The sequence below is a fragment of the Pleurodeles waltl genome, chromosome 5, assembly GCF_031143425.1.
Source record: "Pleurodeles waltl isolate 20211129_DDA chromosome 5, aPleWal1.hap1.20221129, whole genome shotgun sequence".
Taxonomy (NCBI): Eukaryota; Metazoa; Chordata; class Amphibia; order Caudata; family Salamandridae; genus Pleurodeles; species Pleurodeles waltl.
Window position 1 is genome coordinate 438241760 of NC_090444.1, and position 22407 is coordinate 438264166.

A 22407-nucleotide genomic window follows, 5' to 3' on the forward strand; every position below is an offset into this window, starting at 1 on the left:
TTTAAAATGACGACTTAATAAAGCCCTTCGGGAAATCAAATTTCCAACTTAAAATTGCTGAATGGTGTAACCATGCTCAGTGTTTAAATATAGTAATGTGAAAAGCTATAATGCACATGCTTTTTGCTAGATATGATTTTTTTCCAGGGTATCTTATGTTATTTTTTAATAACGTTGAAACTTTTTTAATTAGTTGTGTATTCGGCCTGTGAAAACGGGATTCAACTACAGTTTGTACAGTCCTCTACAGTACTGATTACCATCCTTTGGAAAACTTGTCTTCAGGAGGAAGGCAAGTTCTCACATGCATATCAGGTGAAAATATCTCGCTTTTCTGCATCACACAATGGACAACCATTATATTTAAAATAACCATTATCCTAGTTCAATCCTATTTCTGACGTGTATGTGTGTGTGTGTGTGTGTGTGTGTGTATATATATGTATATATAAATTATGTATATATAAATAAGCACAGCACAGTGGTGGTTGCAACTGTGTAGCCATGTGTGAGTCAGAGTTTCCATGGGAAGAGTGTTTTTTTGTTTGTTTTGCAATTAACTTTGGAGTCAGTTGACAAGTCTTCACAAACTTTCTAAAAAAGTTTTTTTTAAAGTTAATCCACTTCAGCTTTTACCTGAAAGGTTTTGGGGTGATCCATCAAGTGGGGCAGAGGAGAAGGGGTTCCCAAATAAACAATACTATTTGCATATGAAACAGTCCTAGATGATGTACTTTCGAAAAGCAGTACAATCCAGCAAACATTAATTTGCAAATATTTTTGTTTGCTTTTACAGTTTTTGCATTCTCACATTGCATGCAAACGAAAGAAGCCTCCTTTGTGTTCTTAGGAAAATTGCCCTTACCTGAAAACTTCAAATTAATGCCTGTTCTTTTCTTTCACATGACCCCCTACTTACTCTTAATCTTCTGCATGTTTTTTTCTCTGAACATAGCCTACTCTATATCACATGGATTTTGCCTTAATCCCTAGTATTGAATTTCTGCAAATTGTCCGCACCTCATTTAAAAGATCACAACTTATTCTTCAAAAGGTCATACCCCTCCAACGTAACAGTAACTAATCCTCTGTTGCTCATCTATTATTAGGGCCAACCATGAGCATGAACGGACATGCCCCCTCTCCCACTATAGATCACACCTAACTCCTATTAATTTAATCCACACCATAAAAACTGGAGTAAGTACATAGAATGATTTACTTAGGAGCACAAGGCTAATCCCATTAACCAACAATAATCATTGGAGGAAAAAGTGTAACCCTGGGCTCAGGAGCTGTGTTACTTAATGCAACTACAATACAATACATAACCCTCCTGGATCACACTAATGCTAATACGTTAAAACTCACTGACAGGCAGTCTATGTTCATACATGCAGGTTACATAATAATTCCTGAATACTACGTGACAGTCTTACACTTACATAAGACACCATTTCTATGGGTCCTGTCCGTCACCCAGTAGTGTACCATCATCAAACCAACCCGCTTCCAAAGTAAGAGATATGGAATTACTCATGAGATCACCCACGTGTCACTGGCCAAGAGAGGACGTTAATTTAGTCTAACACTGCAGGTCCTAACAAGCTACACACTATGACCGTTTCTTGATACCTCACAACAGAAAACAGATATAGAATTATATTAACACAGACTACTCCAGCAGATCCCTCCACTCCTCCTCCCTCCAATCTATGCCTGCTCAGGACCATAACATGTAAACAAAATATCTCAGAATGGACACCCTAGTGAAGTAACCATCTTAGTGGACTATACTCTCACACCTCTTCATTCATCACCAGGGTCAGTTTTAGTGTTGATGGAATCCGGTGTGACAAGCTTTGTTGCCCCCCCATTACATCCTTCTTCAAGGGTTCCATAAGTACCACCCTCTCAACTGTGCCCCTCATCTCTCCTTAGCCCTCTCTCACATTTATTTAGTTTATATTGCTAGTCATATCAATGTAGACTGTTGGAGAGCTTTACATCACAAACATATTGTTGGAAATGACCCTCTGTGCAGAGTTATACTCAAACGTTTTGCCTTCCTCCTCCTATGTTTCTGACCTTCTTTTTGTTGGCTTTAGAACTCTGGGCACTTTACCACTGCTAATCAATGCTAAAGTGCATGTGCTCTCTCCTCTAAACATGGTATAACGGCTTACACCTGCTTGGCATATTTGATTTACTTGTAAGTCTCTTGTAAAGCGGTATACCATATACCAGGGCCTGTAAATTAATTGCGACTAGTTGGCCTGCAGTGCTGATTGTGCCACCCACAGAAGTAGCCTTTCAAACCTATCTCAGGCCTGCCATTGCAAGATCACAAAATAAAATGATGAACAAACACTCGCCCCATTGCAAGGCCTGCAGGAGCAGTCTACTGCAACTTCAACTTGGCATTTTAAACGACTTGCCAAATGTTAAACTCCCCTTTTATTACACATGGGTCACCCCTAAGGTAGGCCCTAGGTAGTCATATGGACAGAGTGCTGTGAAAATAAAAGGTACAACATGTACTTTTATGCTTTGCATGTCCTAGTAGCGACAAACAGCATATTTGGTTTTTCACTACTGTGAGGTCTGCTCCTCTCAAAGGTTAGCATTAAGAATCCCCTTATACACTTTTAAGTGGTAATTCCCGATCAGAAAGGAGCAGCCTTGTCATGTTTAGTATGTTTGGAATGGTAATAATAAAACCTACTTACTGATGTAGTTGGAATTTATATTACTATTTTAGAAATGCCACTTTTAGAAAGTAGCCATTTCTCTGTGGTTACAACTGTGTGCTTTGCAGCCTGTCTCCAATACACATCTGGCCTGAGTTACAGCTACAATTTGTGCATACTCTCTAGAAAATCACAACACAGGAAGGGCTGGGTGAGACAGGGGATTCATCCGCATATTGATAGTCTTCCGGGGCTGGGAGAGGTCGTTCACACAAAAATATTTTTATATGCTGTGTCTCTCCCTCACAAACAGAGCAGGTTTACCCACTAGTGTTCGTCTGGAGCCAGGGCTGGGTTGAAAGGGATGTTGTGCACTTGAAAGGGTTCGTTTGAAGTCACCCCTTGATCAAAGACAATTTTTAGTATAAGTACAGGAGCTCTGAAGCCATGATTTTAGACACTGTGAGGGACTTGTAACCAGACACTGCTGGCTCCACATGCTCACATTGCCCGAGGACTGCTGTGCTGCCAGAAGGAAACACCATTAGGACTACCTGCTTTGTTGTGCTGGCCTGCTGCCTGTGGCCTGATGCCTGTTGGGCTGCTGGAAAGACTGCCACTTTGCCACGGGCCTGCCTACTCCCTGCTTGGTGCCCCAGTGTTCTCCAAGGTCGTGCTGGCTGGCCCCTTCCCAGTCTTGGAATCCCAGGGTCATTGAAGGCTTTCCCCTTGTCTGCCCATGCTGTTGGACTCCGCAACTGCAGAGTCCGGCACGGGGCTTTTTGATAAAACCAGCACATGGTGAGCGCTTCACTTTTCACTCAGCACATGGGGGAGCACCGTCTATTCCTCCTGGATTCTCTTGGAAAAGTCAGCATGTAGCTGATTAATGTGGAGCTCTCCCTCTGTCTTGCGCTCTGTGTCGCTTGAGACAGAGCGTGGGCTACGAGAAGGACTCTAGTGTTGCACCAGGACCAGAATGTGTTTGCCTCTAGCGCTGACCCCGGCAAAAGAATCGCAATAAACAACCTATTATATATTGGAGCTGTTCTGAGGCACTGCTCCTGCCTTAATCAGTGCTGCCTGACAGTCAAGAACCCCCACTAGCAGGGTCCCACCACCATGAGAGATGTGGCAAACGGGGCTCGTGAGCTGTGTTGCTGTAGGGAGGACACCGCTGTTCTGGAGTTCTCCCCTGGAACAGCGAGCTCTATGCCAAAAGAGATGATGGAGATCGGGAGATTGGACGCCCAAGGTCTTGCAGGACCCTCACTGCCCTCCTTTGTGGAAACACTGTATTTTTTAGGAGCACATTTACCTTGCACTGAAGCCTGAAACAGGTCTGGAGGAGCGAAGGCCATCTTGCTGGGTGATCACGATGATTAACTCCTGAGCTTAGGAATCCCCAACGGATTACTGATGAGCTCTCAGTAGAAGGGAATGTATTTTCGATGCACTTTAATAAGGGTGATTCCCAATTACCATGTCACATGTGGTAGGCGCACAGGTGCTCCTGCGGCCTCCGTTTTTAAGCCTAAATACATCTCGCACTGCAGGGCTCACAAAATCTACCATAACTGATCTAGTTGGAGCGCAGTGGTTCTGGGCCCTATGGTAGAGTAGCATGATGTATGTGTTTTTCTGAACAAGTTGCATCTCTTGCAATAAATATATAATTCATGTTGTTTGCAACCCATGAGCCTTCCATTGAGTCTACATAACTTCCAAGGTATTCACTGATATCCATCCGATTCTTGCTTTGTACAGAATGATGAGTACTATTTAAGTGTTGGCATAATATTTACAATTCCTGTCGCTTTGGTCTAAAGTTGATGCATAATATATTATATTTTCACATAACCCTTTGTGGAGTCTCTTTTGTGGGTTATTCCTTGGATTACTGTGCAAGTGTGTTGTGCAAACACTTTACACATTGCCTCTGATGATGTCTGTCTACTCTGTGCCAAGCTACCACAGGGTGAGCACAGGTTATCTTTGGTGTGTAACTTACTTGCCCTCGATGGAGTGCTGAGTTCTGCCTGGCTTAGGTGCACACTCTTACCAACCAGAAACCCCATTTCTAACACATAATATAAAGAGACAATGAGTCTGTGTGTGTGTGTGTGAGAATCAATCAATGTAAAGGAAATTTTATTCAACACAATGAGGACTACAAGCTGTAGTCCATAATGGTAGACATTATTTGTTACGAATGCTTGGTCTGGAGAAACGAAGAGGCAGATTAACTATGTTTTTACAATGTGCAGTAAACAAAGTTGCTGTGCTGTGCAAAAAGTAGCTGCTATATCATGAGACAAAACTCTGACTAGACAAATCGAAAAAAGATCAATCAAGCGCATTAACCACCAGAATTATCAAACTGTTGTAATTATCCCCTGAAAAATGATGAGCAAACAACTAACTCTCCTGGCTGCTTTTATCTTGATTCAGCCTGTCATGCGAGGGTTCCCCCTTGACCTTCGCGTTTGGTGGGACAGCACTGCTCACACTGTCCTAAAGCTGGCACTGTCCATCATACTGCTAAGCGCTGCACCCTACAGTATAATAACCGCACCACGGTTGTCATCAAACACTACATGGAAACACTTCCCACACAGAATCAAAAAGAAGACAACACACTTCCAGACAAATACCGTACACTGTGTAGCGTTCCAACGATGTAGGCAAGGACTTCAGCAACTGACATTGGGTAGAAAGCGCTATATAAATGTTGCAATACAATACCACACAGAGATGGTGACGTGTCCTACATTTCTCTATGCATAAATGTTTACGGCTGAAAGTACTCATGGGCAGTTTCACGGGACTACTCGTGCAATTCTTTGTGAATTCAAACAGATTTTACTAATCAGCCGACAAAAAGGACTAGTGCTAAAACAATGTTTGTAAGACCTAAGTAAAATTATTTGAAAAGTATGCAATAGGCCGGGTGATCGCAGCGCTGAAAGAAATTCTGCTGTTGCATCTGCGAGAGTATTTGTCACTGTCCTGACAAACTATAAAAAGAGTGTGAACTGTTGAATAGTTTATCAATAAGATTGTGAACCCACAAGGGACAACACAATACTGCTTATGCCGCGACAGCTGTGCTTGCTCTGTTTGCGGATTGTGTCCACAATGCCCAATTTAAATAACAATACAAACTCGATTTACATAACCTTTGTTTGCCCACAAAACATGATCGACTTGTAGCCTCGGACTGGCTCAGTGCAGGCAGGTGAACGTCGCACAGTATCAGCGCGTCTGCTTGCTGCGCCGTGAAAAGTGGAAATCGATCAACCACTTATGCGCTGGTCGGTCTGGGCTGGTTCACGGTCACACAATACAGACTCGCAAGCAGCAGCTCCACCACTACCGCAGTGGGCGCTGCTTAAATTCATACCTTAATATCCAGGGAGGAGAGCTTTTCTAGCCGTTTGTTTACATCAGGGGAACTTAACTTCTTTGACATTTGAATAAAACAGAGTTGGGTTTGCTCCAGGAAGGATAACACGATGAAATTGTCGGTGAATATACCTGAAAGACAGTTAAAAAAGTTGAAACTGTTGTGGCACCTGCTTCTAGCCCTTCACAGAATCACAGTTTTATAATCGGGTCTCTAGATGGTAAACAACCCCTTAAATCTCACAATCAAGTGTCAGTAACTTCTTTAAATGAAACAGTGAAGCCCTGCAGATCTTAAAACCTCACACGTAAGCTTAGCAGGTCTATCATTAGTACATTTGAGTGCATTACAATATTTAACAAATTAGATTTTGTGTCAGGGTTGTGACAAAAAAGTGATGCAACCAAACACAAAATCTGGGCCTCAGCTTACACATTATTTCGTTTTTAAAACCCAGCCACAAAGAAATTGGCAACAAGGAGAAAAGTGACAGTACATCTGTTTTGCTTAATTGGTTGCGAAGTCGGTATTTTAAAATCTCTTATGAGGTTAAGGCATTTGTCACAGAGATCTTTGTGTGCCCAGTAAATCTCAGAGAATAACAACTGTAAAGTAGCTCTGGAGGTTAATGTATTTGCTGGAGAGATTTGTGTTTTGTCTAGTCCCAGTTTTGAATAAAAGTAGCATAAAGAGTTAACATCTGTCCAGCAAAGTACAACCTGTAATATGCAGATGGCAGATTTCAATTTTATGGAAATGGGTAAGTGGGCTATTGCTTTTAACACAGAGATCCTTTTGTTACTTGCAGTTCATAAACTGTAATCCTTCTAATATAGCACAGTGAGCTATGAAGGATATGTGATTCCTACACCATGTAAACCTCAATTTCTTATGTTAACACATCCTGTACATTGATTTACACACAAACGATTTGTTGTCTGAGTATACTGTGTACATGTGATGTGAAGCGATTCGACACCCTGCATTCGGATAAGCAGCGCTATAGCAATATAAAATAAATAAAACAGAATAGTTGTATTTAAATTGTTTTTGTGTATATACTGGATTTGCATGTAGGTGTGAAGCTCCAGAAAGCTTCCAGACAGGATATTCCGACAAAAGGAGTCTGGATGGGCCGTTGAATTCAGCTTTTGTTTTGGACCCAGCTGAAATTTTAAATAACAAAGCCCCCTCGCCTGCACATTGCTGCTCGGAACAAAGCAGACAAGGTGCAAATGCTGCTGCATGTGACCCAGTGTCTGAAATCACACCAGGCCGAGTTTAGTATATTTCTGTGGGGCCCAAGTTCTTGGCAGGGTAGACGGCCTGTGAAGAGTCTCTACTCGCGTGTACCCTTAACTTGCAGCCTGCATGATCGTCAATCAAACACCCCAGTTATTATTTAGTTATTGTAGAACAAGATCAGCAGAATTACACATAAAATTCTCTACATGGAGAACAGTGGCGTAAAGGAACTTGAGGGGGTCCCCCTGCAAAGCACATGGAGGGGCCCCCCTCTGGACTTACTCAGGAGCTCTCAGGCCTGAATATGGTGCTTGAAGGGAGGTCCCGGGGCTCCCTGGAGCTCCCTCACCCGTCCCCCCACAAGGGGCTGCAGGGGCCTTCCTTTGTCACTGACGGAGAATCACAATGCACTTTGCGTCCCTGCATTCAGTTCGAAAGAGTACTGAAAACAAATGCATATAATCTCAATGTCATTGACGCAGAATTTGCCACAGCTCTTTGTTTTATGTACAAGGGCATTACATTTCTGGGATCACAAAAGCTAAACAAGCCACTCAAAGTATTCACGTTCCATTTATGGAGATGGTGATACACCATCACATTCTCCATGTAGCAATAAAAGGCTGTACATTGGGTCATAGGTGTTAAAATGATCATATACAAATATATGCCAATGAGTGGTGGGACAATATAGCATGTTATCAGAATCTGGCCTTATATTATACAGTTGGCAAAGCTCAGAATGCATGATTGATGGAGGTGCGGTGTCAGCGACCACTGGGGTAGTCAAAGCCATTGAGTTTTAGTTCAGACTTTCTCAAAAAAGTAACTTTATAGATGGTTAAATAATTGGAATTGACTTAGGCCTCTCCTGTTATGTATCTGTTCTGTATGCATGGAAGCAGATAAAATGGGTGTACTTCTGAACGGCCGGGGTGAGTGATTATACTTGTATGGGTATAATGATTAAGGAAATATTTTTTCTATTTGGGTACTGTCGAACTTGGATTTTTGAAGGAAAATGGGATTGCATCAGTAAAATATTTGTAAAGCCCTGCTAGAGGGCAATTCGGTTATAGTTGTCTATCCAATACATGGGATTTGAAAGTCAAAAGGCATCAGCCCACACACTATCAAGAAAAATATCTGATTACTATCAGTGTTTTCATAAAGTGGCATTCAGATCTTAATATTTAATATTAGAACAAATGTAATATTAGAACAAAACGTTATTTACAGTACAAAGCTTGAATCACACAAAAAAGCGTAAAAAGTCAGGTGGAAACAAAGTGTAAGACACCGGAGAATCATTGCACATTTAATTCTTTTTTTGTTAAATCTATTTATTAGTTTATCCATTTATCATAACTACAGTTTATACCATACAGAATTGACTGGCATGAATACTGATTAGATACAGGTGGTATTATCACAGCATATATATTTACACTCCTTAAGGAGGAAGCAATGAAATTCGGTTGGTATAATAAAATAATAGTAGTGAGAACCATTTGCATAGCTGTATTAAAGTGATAAAAAACTAAGGGTGCACTGGAAGATAGTATCATGTCAAAAGTGGCTACCTACAGGGTATGAACCCTGCTGGGGAATTCAGTGGCAGCAACTCGGGTACAATCAAGGCCCTATGTACAGGTAGCCCGCAACACAATTGTAGATTCAACAATGATAAGAAAAACATTACATAAAACTAGTGCAACTGACAACAAAACGTAGAGCCCGTTCCCCTCCCCTCCCGACCCCGAAGCCCGGGGGCTCCCCAGGCCAGCAGTGTCCATGTGTCCCCACTCGTGTTCAAGGCACTGCAGAACACTGGACCAGATTCAAGCAAACTGAAACGTCCGGAGCCCAAGAGAGAAAGCATACCAATAAGCGATCAGGTGATAGACGCAGCATAGATTATCGTTGCACATTTAAAGCTGTTGGATGTAATTGGAAATTCAGTGTTTCTGCAATGGTTTTGTTAGGTAGAGTACAAATGGCAAATGCAAATCCAAGTAGCTCTTATGCCTCTAAATCATACATCATAAAAGGCCCTGGAAAGCTGATTCATGAGAACTTTATTTTCTAGTGGATTTCGAAATCAGACCTGAGCTTTGGACTAAAGGATAATAGTGTTCCTAAGCTCCTCCTCAGCCTCTAGAAAATAAAGTGCATTAGAAGCGTGATCTTTCAGGTCATCATCTGTTATCAACTGATTTTGTTTGTTTAAACAAAATTTTTTTTCAAGAAGGCCACGATATTACATTAATTGCAATGTGAAAGGTCTGCTGGGAAGATAAAAACAAGTGTAAAAGGCCATTCTATTGTTAGCCGACCGGTTAAGCAGAGAAAACGATTCCCATTAAGTTGCAGTCACAATTTTGTACAGGTGATCACTTGAAGCCCTATCGCAACAAGACAACTAATGAATCATTGATCACATGATCAAGAACACATTATTCGCAGGGCAAGAAAGGAGCAACAAGTTTAGTGGATGTATTTTAAGTGAGAACTTAAGTATACCTGGGATTAATCCTGTCCTTTTTATGTGGGAATTTAATACCGATTCTGATATAGCTGTGTAGAAAGAATTGAACCTGCAATACTGTGCTAAACATTTCCAATTAGTTTTGACTCCGGTTTTACAAATTTCTCCACCAACTAAATGGGCTATATTTACAAACGATTGATGTACATTGTCTTAAACCCATTGTTTCTGCAGTACCACTAGATGGTAGGGAACTGATCGCTCCGATGGCTGAGCATTTGGATACTTAGGTAATGTTCTTAGATAAGTACTGTGGAACATCCACGGATGATACAAATGGATGAGCTATCGAAGAGGGGTGAAGGAAGCTACTGTAAAAGGAAGTGAGGGTGATCTTTGGATGTTTGCCATGAAAATTGATACAGACGATCTACACAGTTGGCCTGAAAACGCCAAAAAAGCACAACCATGCAAACAACGAATGCAAGAGGGGCCTTCAGGTATGCCTTTAGTGTGCCCCCCACCACGTTTGGACACAAATGTGCATGTGACACAATGTGCACCTGCTCTCGTGAGCAAGCCAAGCTTTACCAGATGGAGTGTACAATGGGAGTCTCTTTACTGCGGTCCAGGCAATGGGGCCAGGAGACAGACCAGGAGCTGGTTTAATAATGCAGTCCGTGGTTCTCTTTTCTAGTAATATGTTTCACATCAAAACCGATTATAAAAGGCTTCCAATTTAAACCACAAGAGTTGGGATGGAGCCAGAATCTAAATTCAAGGTGACCTAAATTACCAGGTTCCTCAGCCTCTAGACCACAACTCTTAGGCTTGCTTTAATGATGACTGACACTAACTGCAGCACAGTGCTACAAAACAGTTCTAGCACGGAGCATCATCTGCAGCAAAGACATTCATTTTGATACTTTTAGACTACAGAAGAAGCAATCCAACAGTGTAGCTGATTTTGGGTCAGTTTACTGAGGAACCAAGGACACACTTCTGCCAGCAGCATTGTAAGCTGGAAAGAATGCAGACTGCAAATGCATGCTCCAATGAAATGAACATGTCCTGCTCTTCATAAATGACCCATTTGCATTTTGTAGTTTAGATGTTAAACACCAGACCTAAGCAATCCCACATGTTGTGCCTGGGGGTTATGCTTCCAAAAATTATCCGTACGGTCCAATAAGGTCAAAACATATCGGGAGTTCCTTCTGATGAGCCAATTCGGGCCCGACTAGTCCTTTTTGTGAGGAAGAGAGGAGGCTGCCAAAGATGATTTGCATAGGGTTGGCTCCTACCGTACCTGTATTGTGGGCAAACAGACTAAATAAATTTGGATTGGAATTTGAATACTTCCCACGGTACTTACCCATGGCTGAGATTAAGTCAAAAGTTCCATCCATCACTTCTTTCCAGTGAGATCTCTAGACTTGGGTCTTGTGTCTCACAGTTCCACAGACAATCTTCAGATCAATGATTATGCCCAATAATGCCCAAACATGCTTGCGATGGCGTCTGTCCGCATGTGTCACCATCTTGAACCTGCACCTCGGCCTAGTGTGAGTTGAGTCCTGAACCTCCAAGAGGTCTCCATCCTTGTAGAGACAACACTAAATACATTCTCCACCTTAGGGATTGTTTGTTGCTCCAAACAAGAACCACTCTTACTTACCATCGATGCAGAATAAGCATTTAGCAGGGTCCACTGCCCATATTTAATCGTCGACCAATAGCATTTTGGCTTTGGGGACAAGTTCAGTCACAGGATCCGTAGGCTACATAGCACCCCCATAGACAGGGTGAAGATGAATGGTGTCTCTTCAGATCCCTTTCCCATACATAAAGGGACACAACAAGGATGCCTCCTGTTACTGCTCTTGTTCACACTGTATATGGGGCCATTCGCTCAGCAAGTCCGGCATCAGCCTCTATGCAGAATATGCGGTAGGGGCACCTACTGACACTACACCTTAACCCCCTGCCCTGGAGGACAAACTACACCTTTGCAGAGCTCTTTTAGGCTTCAAAGTCAACCTCCAAAAGTCCCAGATTCTTGATTTGACGGTCCCTCCCCCCCGCAACCCCACAACCTATATCCCATAATTGCTCATGCCCACAACATACCAAACCTCCAGGATAAATTATAATACTGGATTTGCATCCGTCCGAGCTAAGCTTGTGACAGAGTAGCCACTACCTCCCCCTACTAGGCCAGGTCACTGCGATTAAGATGACATTTCTCCCGAAGATTCTGTTCAGCTTTCAGACTCTCCCCTGACACCTGCCTGCAACATGTTACAGTCCATACAGCTCAAAATCAACAAGTATGCTTGTGGCAACAAGCAGCCCCACATGCAAAAGCAACCTGCCTGTAAACTAGTGAGTGAGGGAAGTCTGGGCACCCCAGATATCCAGCAATACCTCAAAGCCGTGCAACTTTCCTTCATGGTGGAATGGTGTAGTCCCGCTACTGAGAATCACTGGTGCTTTTTGGTCCAGGCAATAGAGGGCACACACATGGTTGCCCTGGGACTATATTCCTCCCCGTCACAAAAATTACCCTGGCGGTGTGGGATAGTGTAATTAAAATGAAAGGCTTGACTACATTCTTCTCCTCCGTGACTCCCTTCTTCGCCAGTCCAGAGTTCACCCCGGGCCTACACACTGAAGAGTTTTTTTGATGGCAGGAGATAGGATGGTAACAAATAGGCTGTTTCTATGACATGGCTGGGATTAATCCGCTCAAACACATGAAGGCTGACTACAATCTCTCAAAAACAGTTCGTTTGCACTACTTGCAAATCCAACATTGGGTAACCTACCCCTCCATCAAACCTTGTTCTTCTACTGACTTTTGAAATATCGCTCTACCACAAGACCGATGACAAATGCCTTATCACTGAACTATACATCCTCCTAACTCTACCCCGCTCACCCGAAAAGACTGCGTGGCAGAAGAAATGAGAAGGGGAATTAGGCCGCACACTCACGCCCAAGAAATTAGAGTAGGTCTAATACCATAGCACACTACACACAACACATCTAGCACTGAGAAAGCCTTTAAGATTGCTTCATACTGGTACCTGACGCCTGCCCGGATCCAGAAACAGACCCTAGAGCACAATCGCAAGTGTTGAAGGAGTTGTGGTAATACCAAGACTCTATTGTATTTTCTGTGGGACTGCCTGAAGTTGGTTCGATACTGGGGGAACATAATGGACACCATAGACAGCACCTTTGACATGCAAATCACGTGTTTTCCAGCTCACCTACTGCTGGGTCTAACTAACCCCCTAACATGGCCGACGTGGCTGCACAAACCGTTGTACATACTAGGCATAGAGAAGCTATCACTAGCCACCTAACTCAAAATAGACATAATCACATAATAAAAATCACATCAAACAAAACAAGCCCCCACACAGCATCCAAACTAACCCCAATAAACAACTGACTGACCACTAACTAGGCTGTGAATAGTGTGCTACTCACTGTAAAGTGCTTTGGCACGTCATCAGTGGTATTAAGCGCTATACAAATACCATATATCACAAATTGTGGGCCCCCTTTATAAGCATCAAGTCTGCTGAGTTAAACAAACTGACTTGAACTAAATACCTTACATTGCTGCACCTGACCCTGGATTTCACAGACACTGCCATCAACATGACCGGTCCCTCATAGGCAGGAGGGGAGCCAAGGGCCTGAGAGACTAGCAAGAGGTGCTAAGAAAATAGTGGCCGATGCCTATATGTCATAGCGAATGAGTGAACTTTGGACAGGAGGGATTGGGACTGTTGGGGATATGTTTGTTTTATTCTTTTGTCACATCTTAAGATTCCACTGCCAGCTCCCGGGTTGTAGGCGGAAAGCTGTGTAATTAATCAGTGGCACTATGTTTCTCAAATAATAAACAAAAAAAAGGTGATCCATAAACCACATACATTTTGCAGGGATCACTTAAAGCAGATCATGTCACTGGTTAGTTAAGATACTCCATGGAGTCGAACCCTGTGCATCTCAAGATGGTTTTAAGAATGCAAGCCACTACATCACTAACTCCTTGAATTTATGGTCGGTATACTGTCTCTTCAATTTTTAGTCATATCAATCAAGCGTAAGAACGTCATCTGTTCCCAAGAACAACACAAATGTCAAGGCCAGGAAGTGCACGTGCAAACAGTGGGGAATTGACATGTTTGACTCAATGCAAAAATACAAATGTGGGCTTGGGCCCTAGACCATCTGCTGGTGTAGACACCATAGAAACATATGTAATAGGTTGACAAAAAAGGCTCAAACAACAGAGCAAGAACAATGGTTTGCAGAAGGATTTTAACTTTGGAGTTCTCCCAGATGTTGGCTGTTTTTAAATGTCAAGTATTCTGAGTTAGCTCAAAATTTACTGTTTGTGATCATTAAAATGATTGTGATCAATGTGTTGTTCTCAATCAGTGGTTCATAATACATGAAGAGCACAATACTCTCTTCAATAAAAACATGCAGTGGCACAGCCAATAGATCTAGCATTAGCAAGAGTTATTGGCTTTGCCAAGGTGTTTTAGCTATGTACACCAGCGTGCCAGCTGTTCAGCCAGGCTAAACGTTATTGGCATAGGGGAAAGTGCTGTGGAGTGGCAGAGTGGAGTGTCGTAGAGTGGAGTAGCATAGTGTGGAGAAGAGTGGTGTCCAGTGGAGTGGCATATAGTGGAGTAGTGTCAAAGTGGAGTGGCACAGAGTGATGTAAAGTGGAGTGGCACAGAGTGATGTAGTGTAGAGTGGCCTAAACTAGCGTAATATGCCAGAGTAAAGTAGCAGGGAGTGGTGTAGAGGGAGTTGGTGTCGTAGAGTGGCATAGAGTTGAGTGAAGTCGTGTAGTGTGGAGATGAGTAGAGTGGCTTAGCGTACAGTGGAGTAAAGTATCAGGGTGGAGTGTTGTAGAGTGGAGGAGTGATGTGTTGTAGAGTAGAGGAGTGTCTTGTCAGAGTGGGGGGATAGGGTAGAGGGGTGTAGAGTGTAGTGGCACAGAGTGGAGTGGAATGTTGTAGAGTGGAGTGGAGTAGAGTCGAGCGGCATGTCGTAGAGTAGTGTCAAGTGGCATGTCAGAGTGGAGTGGCATAAAGTGGAAGGGAGTAGAGTGAAATAGCGTAGAGTGGCATGTCGTAGAGAAGAGTGGAGTGGTACGTCATAGAGTGAAGTGTCACAGAGTGGAGTGGTAGAGTGGAGCGGCATGGAGTGTTTTAGAGTGAAGTGGCGTGTCAGAGAGTGGAGTGGCATTGAATGGAGGGGCATGTCACAGAGTGGAAAGGCAAAGAGTGGAGTAGATTGTTGTAGAGGGAAGTGGTGTAGAGTGAAGTGGCGTAGAATGGAGAACACATTGTGTGTTAGTGCACTGCCATTACAGACAACATATTTTCAATTAAAACATCCATCACATTTTTTATGATAAAAGTATACAGTGTACAGATGATAATGTGTGGAAATGTCATCACTTAGCTTAGGGTCTACATTGCCTAATAATGTAGAAGTAAAATAGATCACATACTAAAACTGGAGCAACTAAGTCTACGCCACACACATTGTGTGCCTTGGATGAATGGCCTATGACACTCTGATGCAAATAAGGGTGAGGGCCAATGAAAAGACATCTCACAAAGGACATTAGGCTCAACCTCTAGATCTGGGTAGCAGGCAAGTCAAACATTTGCTGGACCACTTCACAGCTAGGCTGGCCAGGGAATCACAGGAGTTAATTGGGGACAAGTAGCTAAGCCAAGACACTGGTGATGGGTCCCTCCTCACAAAGTACTGGGCAGAAGCTGGTGAGTAACATAGATGGCAAGACAAGGCCACACCACAGCGCACAAAGTGATTTGGTGGTGCACCAAGCAATGCCAACAAAGCAATCATCAGTCTAGAAGGTTAACCTGCACTGAAAGAATAAATGCTTGAATAATTCGCTGATCGTTGCTGAGGAGCAGTGATGACTTTTTTGTGCTCTGGTCAGCTTGCCTCGATTCCCCCAGAGTCTGGGTTTCCATGTGGGAAAGTCAGCAGCAGCAAGGCATTCCTGCAGAAGTTGAGACAGCTCATCATAGAAAACTGAAAATTGGTAGCTCTCCTCCCTAACACACCAGAAGTATCTCATCTGGGTGCATGCATGTCTGGAAATGATGCATATTTTCAAGCAGCAGCTGGGCACTCTGGCCTTTATTTCCAGTCGGCTAGTTGGTAGTAGCCCAGTTCCAATCACATTCATCATAATCATAAAATGTATATGCTGTGCTGCACTAGCGGGAGGCTAAGTGTCACTCCACAAAGGATGACTCCAGAAGTGCTGCTCTGGGGACAGACTGTTGGAGGAGAGATTAGAAAGGAAAGCCTTGGCATGCCTGTCGTATCTATGGGCACCATGCATCCAACACCTAATATTCGGTTTGCACATACGAAAATTTCAGCGACCAACCTCATACAGCCATCAGAACAGGTGAAACATAGGTGATTGTAATAGTACTTCTATCACACTCATTTAGATGCTCACAATTGGTACGTCAATCACAGTCATCCCAATGATCATTGTTAGAAATGGGGTCTCTAATTGGCAGTGGTTTGCACCATGTCCAAGTAGGGACCCTCACTCTAGTCAGGGTAAGGGAGTCACACAGATAAGATAACCCCTTGGTAGCTTGGCACGAGCACTCAGACCTTTCTCAGAGGCGATGTTAAATTTGTACACACACACACACACACACACACACACACACACACACACACACACACACACACACACACACACACACACTAGTACAGTAAAAACACCACAACAGTATGTCACACCAGTTTAGAAAACTAACCAATATTTATCTGAGCAAAACACGACCAAAACGACAAAAATCCAACATACACAAGCAAAGATATGAACTTTCAAAGATTAAATATTAGCATAGCACTTAGAAACACAATAGCTCCAACTCGGGCTATCAGGCCGTCTTGACAGAGTCGTCGCCAACAGTCCAACGCCACTTGCGAGGGAGTGCGGACCGGTCACTGAGTCGCAAGGATTCCAGTTACAGTACCTTGGAAAATGACGAGGAAACAAAGATGTTGCACGGAGTTGGGGAGGGGAGACGAGGCGAGGCGTCGCTGGAGTGGCATTGGTTCCTTACTGCCACCGGGGAGTAGAGGCGTTGGTTCCTTACTGTTAGGCAGGGGAGTTGAGGCATTGGTTCCTTACAGTTGCAGATGAGGTGATGCAGCACTGGTGGTAAAGCGTTGGTCCGTTAGGACAAGACAGGGTTTATAAATCCAGCAGGTTGAGATGCAAGGCATCGACTTTGCGGTGTTGCGATCACACCACGGGGCCACAGGTGCTGCAGCACAGTCAGGTGTCATGGACGTCGGTGACATCACACCCGGGACTCTGCTGTGGCGGGACTTCAGAGGTGCTGCGGCAATGTTGGGCTTGTGCTTTGGTTGTGGTTGTTGCACTTAGCGGGGGCCACCGCTCCGGTGCAGGCTGTGGTGTGGAGCCGGACAGTGGCGCCGGTTCCAAAGTCGCTTTGAAGTCAATGTGCTTGTTTCTTCTTGGTTACAGCAGAACTCACTCCCAAGGGACCAGGAACTGGATATGGCACCACTTGGCAAGTCAGGACCCTCAGCAAGAGAGCCCATGTGCTGGCAGATTATGGCCCTCATTACAACCCTGGCGGTCAGTGTTAAAGCGGCGGTAATAACACCAACAGGCCGACGGTAAAAAAAAAATGGAATTTGGACCCTGGCGGTTACTGCCATACAACAGCGCCACTTTAACACACCGACTGCCAGGGTGGTGACGGCCGCTGGGCTGCAGACTTCGGTCTCCAGCCCGGCGGCTGTCACAATCCCACACTCTGGATTACGACCCGGCCTACTGCCATGGTTTTCGTGCCAAACTTACTGCCACAAAAACCATGGCGGTATGCACTATCAGTGCCAGGGAGTCCCTTCCCTGGCACTGATGGGGTTCTCCCCAACGCCCACACCCCTCCCCCTCTCCAGAGTCCTCCCCAACCTCCTCCTCCCTCATGCCCCCACACACATACACACCCACACGTTCACCCATATACACACAGGCAAACCCACCACCACCCACGAATGCACACATGCATACCCACACACCACAACACACACCATCATAGCTTGTCACACACATGCATCCATAACACACATCACTCACAATCACTCATTTGCGCATGCATCCAATGCGACTCACACCCGCATGCACGCATCCCAAAATATACACACACCTCCCCCCCACATACACACAACACCCCACCCCCCCTCTGTAGTCGGAGAACCCGACATACCTGCTTGCAGGGGGTCCTCTGGCTGGAGACGGTCCGTGGCGCTGCTGTCATCAGCAGCGTCCGCCAGCAAAACACCGCCAGGCCGTATCATTGCTCATGATACGGTCAGCGATGTTTAGTTGGCGTGGCGGTGCTGCTGTCAGCAGCGCCACCTTACCGCCGTCTGCCGCCATGACCGTCAGCGGTGTTCCGCCAGAATTCTGGCGGAATACCGTTGAGCGTCATAATACACGTTGATGGCTGGTAGCCACGGCGGCGGTATGTTGCCGCCCGTCGACGTGGTGGTAGGGGGTCAATACTGTCAATGTTGTAATCAGGGCCTAAGTCTTTGATGTCCTTGAGACTTCTTCAAGGGAGGTAAGCTCAGTCCTAGCCCTTGGAGAACCTTTGGAAGCAGGATGAAGAAAGCAAAGTCCAGTCCTTTCGTTCCGAGCACAGAAGCGGCAGGCCAGCAGAACAAAGCAACGGGCAGAGTGACAGTCCCTTCTACAGCATCCAGTTCGTCTTCCTGGCAGGATTTCCTCAGTTCAGAAGGATTTTAACTATGTGTATCAGAGGTCCAGTGCTTATACCCATTTCTGTCTTCAAAGCAGGCAAACTTAAAAGAAAGGTCTATGTAGTGCACAAGACCCTGCCTTTACCTGCCCTGGCCCAAGACAGGGTGTTGGAGACTGCTTTGTGTGAGGACAGGCACATCCCTATTCAGGTGCAAGTGTCAACTCCTCCCACCACTCTTGCTCAGGAAGACCTATCAGGAAATGCAGGGCACACCTCAGCTCCCCTTTTGTGGCTGTTTAGAGTGAATTCACAAACAGTCCAACTGTCATCCTGACCCAGACGTGTATTCCACAGACAGGCAGACGTACAGAATGGCAAAGCAAGTGGCATTTTCAAACTGACAATTTAAAAAACAACTTTTCCAAAAGGTGTATTTTTAAATTGTGAGTTCAGAGACCCCAAACTCCAAATCTCTATCTGCTTCCAATGGGAAATTACACTTATAAGATATTTCAAGGCAATCCCTATGTTACTATATGGGAGAGATAGGCCTTGCAAAAGGGAAAAACAAATTTAGCAGTATTTCACTATAAGACATGTAAAACACACTAGTACATGTCCTACCTTTTAAGTACACTGCACCATGCCCACAGAGCTGCCTTGGGCCTACCTTAGGGGTGACCTACATGTATTAAAAGGGAAGGTTTAGGCCTGGCAAGTAGGGGACATGGAGCAACAGTTGGAAAGGTTTAAAGCGGATAGTAGACATTAACCTTTGGGAATTATCACCAAGGCTCATTGCTCTGAGATGATCTTTTGCCACGAGTCTCAAAATTCTACCCACCAATAAAGCCTGCGAAAACGGTGGTGCACATACATAAATGCTTGCTCAGAACAGTCGCAAAGCACGACCAACCCAGTCAACCTTATATAACCCAGACTGCATGGACACATCTATATCATCTCTGTGTAACTCTGAAAAGAGTTTTTCTAGTGTTCTGGCAAGCCATAAGCAGCCAGCCGTCTTAAACAACATTATGGGGGTCATTACGACCTCAGCGGTCTTTTTGCAAGACCGCCGAGGGACCGCCGTGCGGAACACCGCCTGTGCAGGCGGTTTGCCGCTCGGCGTATTAGGACGGTTGGCTGCTCTCCATCGTTATTCCGACGGAGAGCCGCCAACAGCCATACTTGCGGGCGGCGGCGAAGTGGAGGTTGCTCCACCTCCACCGCCACGCCAACAGAACACCGCCCAGCGAATCACGACCTGTGATTCGCCGTGGTGGTGTTCTGTTGGCGGTGTGGTGTCGGCGGAGCTGCCCCCATGGCTCCCGTCCCCTCCCGGAGGATCGACAGACCAGGTAAGTCGATCGTCCATTAGGGGAGGGGGGTGGGGGGTGTTGTGTGCGTGCATGGGGGTGTGCGTGTGTGTATGTAGAGGGGGTGTGTGGGTGCGTGTATGCTTGCGGGGTGTTGTGTGTATGGGAATGAGTGCATGTTTGGCTGTGTGTATGGGAATGAGTGCGTGTTTGGCTGTGGGTATGGCTGTATGCATGTGTGCGTGTATGTTTGAATGTGGGTGTGCGTGTCTGACTGTGTGTGTGGATGTAGGCATGTATGTCGGGTGTGTGCGTGTGTGTGTTGGTGGTGCCTGCATGCGTGTCGGGTGTGTGAGAGTAATGTTATGTTGGGGGTCGGGGTGGGGAGGAGGGCCCTGCCACCTTTGGGGGTTGGCAGGGGTGGTGGGGGGTGTAGGGGAGGGAGTCGGGGTGGGGGTGGGGGGTGGAGGAGACCCCTATCAGTGCCAGGGAAGGAATTCCCTGGCACTGATAGTGCTTACCGCCATGGATTTCATAGCGGTTGAAACCGATGGAAATCCACGGTGGTAAGCCGGGTCCAAATACCGCCGGCGGTATACTGACGGCCGCCGGGCTGGAGACCCAGGTCTCCACCCCGGCGGTCATCTCCGCCCTGGCGGGCGGGACGGAGAACCGGCGGATGACCATGGCGGTAACCGCCATGGTCATAATTCACCAAGGTAAGACCGCCAGCCTGTTGGCGGTCTTACCGCCGGTTCTACGCCATCCGCCAGGGTTGTAATGACCCCATATATCTTGTAAGAAGGCATCCAGCATTAATGGACTGTGAAGCCTAACTGTTTGAAACAGACCTTTTAAGGCCCAAAATGATAAATAGATGCGTCCCTGATTTTAGCTTAACAGCTTGAGCCACTAAACTCCAGAAGAATGGTGAAATTAAAAAATAAGGAGGATCTCACATATTCAACATTGCCGCGTTGAGTGAACCAGCCACTTGCTCTATTAGCATCTCAACGAAAGGTAACAAATAGTATAATGAATAATTATTAGCCAAGATCTCAGTAAATATATATTATTTTGTCTCCACAGAGTGTATCTCGACATCAAGACATCCCGGAGCCAACTTAGTGACTCCCAAAAAATGTATCTGCTGAGCTGAGACAGGCCCTGCAGGAACAGGAAAATACACATGGGGGCGTGTCAAGACTACTAGCATTCTTTAAGCCCACCAAAAGAAAGGTATCTAAATAATGGTGGTAGCAGATTTTTAGCTTCACTGTCCTTGTAGTCTTACCAAGAGAAATGTGGAAACAGAATCCGGTCAGATTTTGAGCCAAATAAATCATGCATTCTTTGCATTGATTCCTCAACAGTAGGCATAGGTAAGTCTGAAAACAAAAGATTCAGCTAGCACGACAAAATCGACACAAACTGAGAAGTCAGGAGTCCCTCCTGACACAGTTATTAATATTGAAACAGACTCCATTGCAAGCACTTTTCCTCAGTACGCCAATACTGACTGCAGCCTGAAGGAGCCATACAATCAGAATAACAAGTCGAGACAGGCACTGAAACTGAGGTCATTTGCGTTGAAGTGGTCTCAGCCTCTGCCACAGTCGTAAAAGCTCGAACAGCCGCATCAACAGGGCCCCTTGCCACAAATCTGCAGCATAACCAGATTTGTGGCCTGAACCTGCCCAGCAGCAGAACTGGCAAAAGGAAAGGCTCACTTTTTCCATGGTTCTAGAACCAGAAAAGGTTAAGATGAGGAGGATGTTTTAATACTTGGAGCTTTTTCTCTTCTTACAATGAGCCTATGGAGTTCCTTTTTGCTTAGGTCGAGCACGCAAGCCTCTGGCCTGTTGCAATCTATATCCACAGCACGCTCATCACTATCACTTGTTCATGGACTTGCCTTTCAAAAATCCTTTGTTATCATTGGTAAATGCTTTATGTTTAGCCCTCCTTGGGACAGTTTTGTTGCAGCTTTGGCCACTGACCCTGTTACATGGATAATTGCACATTTGCCGATGTTTCCTGGATGAGGCATGACACCTAGACCAAGAAACAGTGTTAGACCACCATCTAGAATGAGAAACGTATCCTTCATAGAAGCCAAGTTTGGCTTCTCCTCCCTTTTCCAAATTGCCTTTGGGGGCAACAGAACACATAACTACCAAGAAGCATTGCGGGAATGGCTCAAATTCACAAACAATGCAAATGTGTATCCATGGGTGACATCAGTCAACATCACTTATTGCTGGGCTTGAAGCCAAAAGACACTTAAGGGGTCATTGTCCCAAACTAGCAAAAACAACTTGACAAAGGTAGAAAGACAACCTCAGCAGCTTTGGAAGAAAATGAATCATGTCAACAATAGCCAGATGTCCTTTATGTACATGTGAAGACA

The 22407-nt window shown here is 44.9% G+C and overlaps 1 protein-coding gene across 7 annotated transcripts in view; it reads right to left on the reverse strand.

Moving 5' to 3' along the window:
* Positions 1 to 22407, reverse strand: part of WDPCP (WD repeat containing planar cell polarity effector) — a 2103513-nt gene that overhangs the window by 1330804 nt on the left and 750302 nt on the right. For all 7 annotated transcript variants that reach the window (XM_069234220.1, XM_069234221.1, XM_069234222.1 and 4 more), the window contains one exon: positions 6094 to 6227. In XM_069234220.1, coding sequence (XP_069090321.1) covers positions 6094 to 6227 — 134 coding nt within the window. The remainder of the gene's footprint in view (positions 1 to 6093; positions 6228 to 22407) is intronic.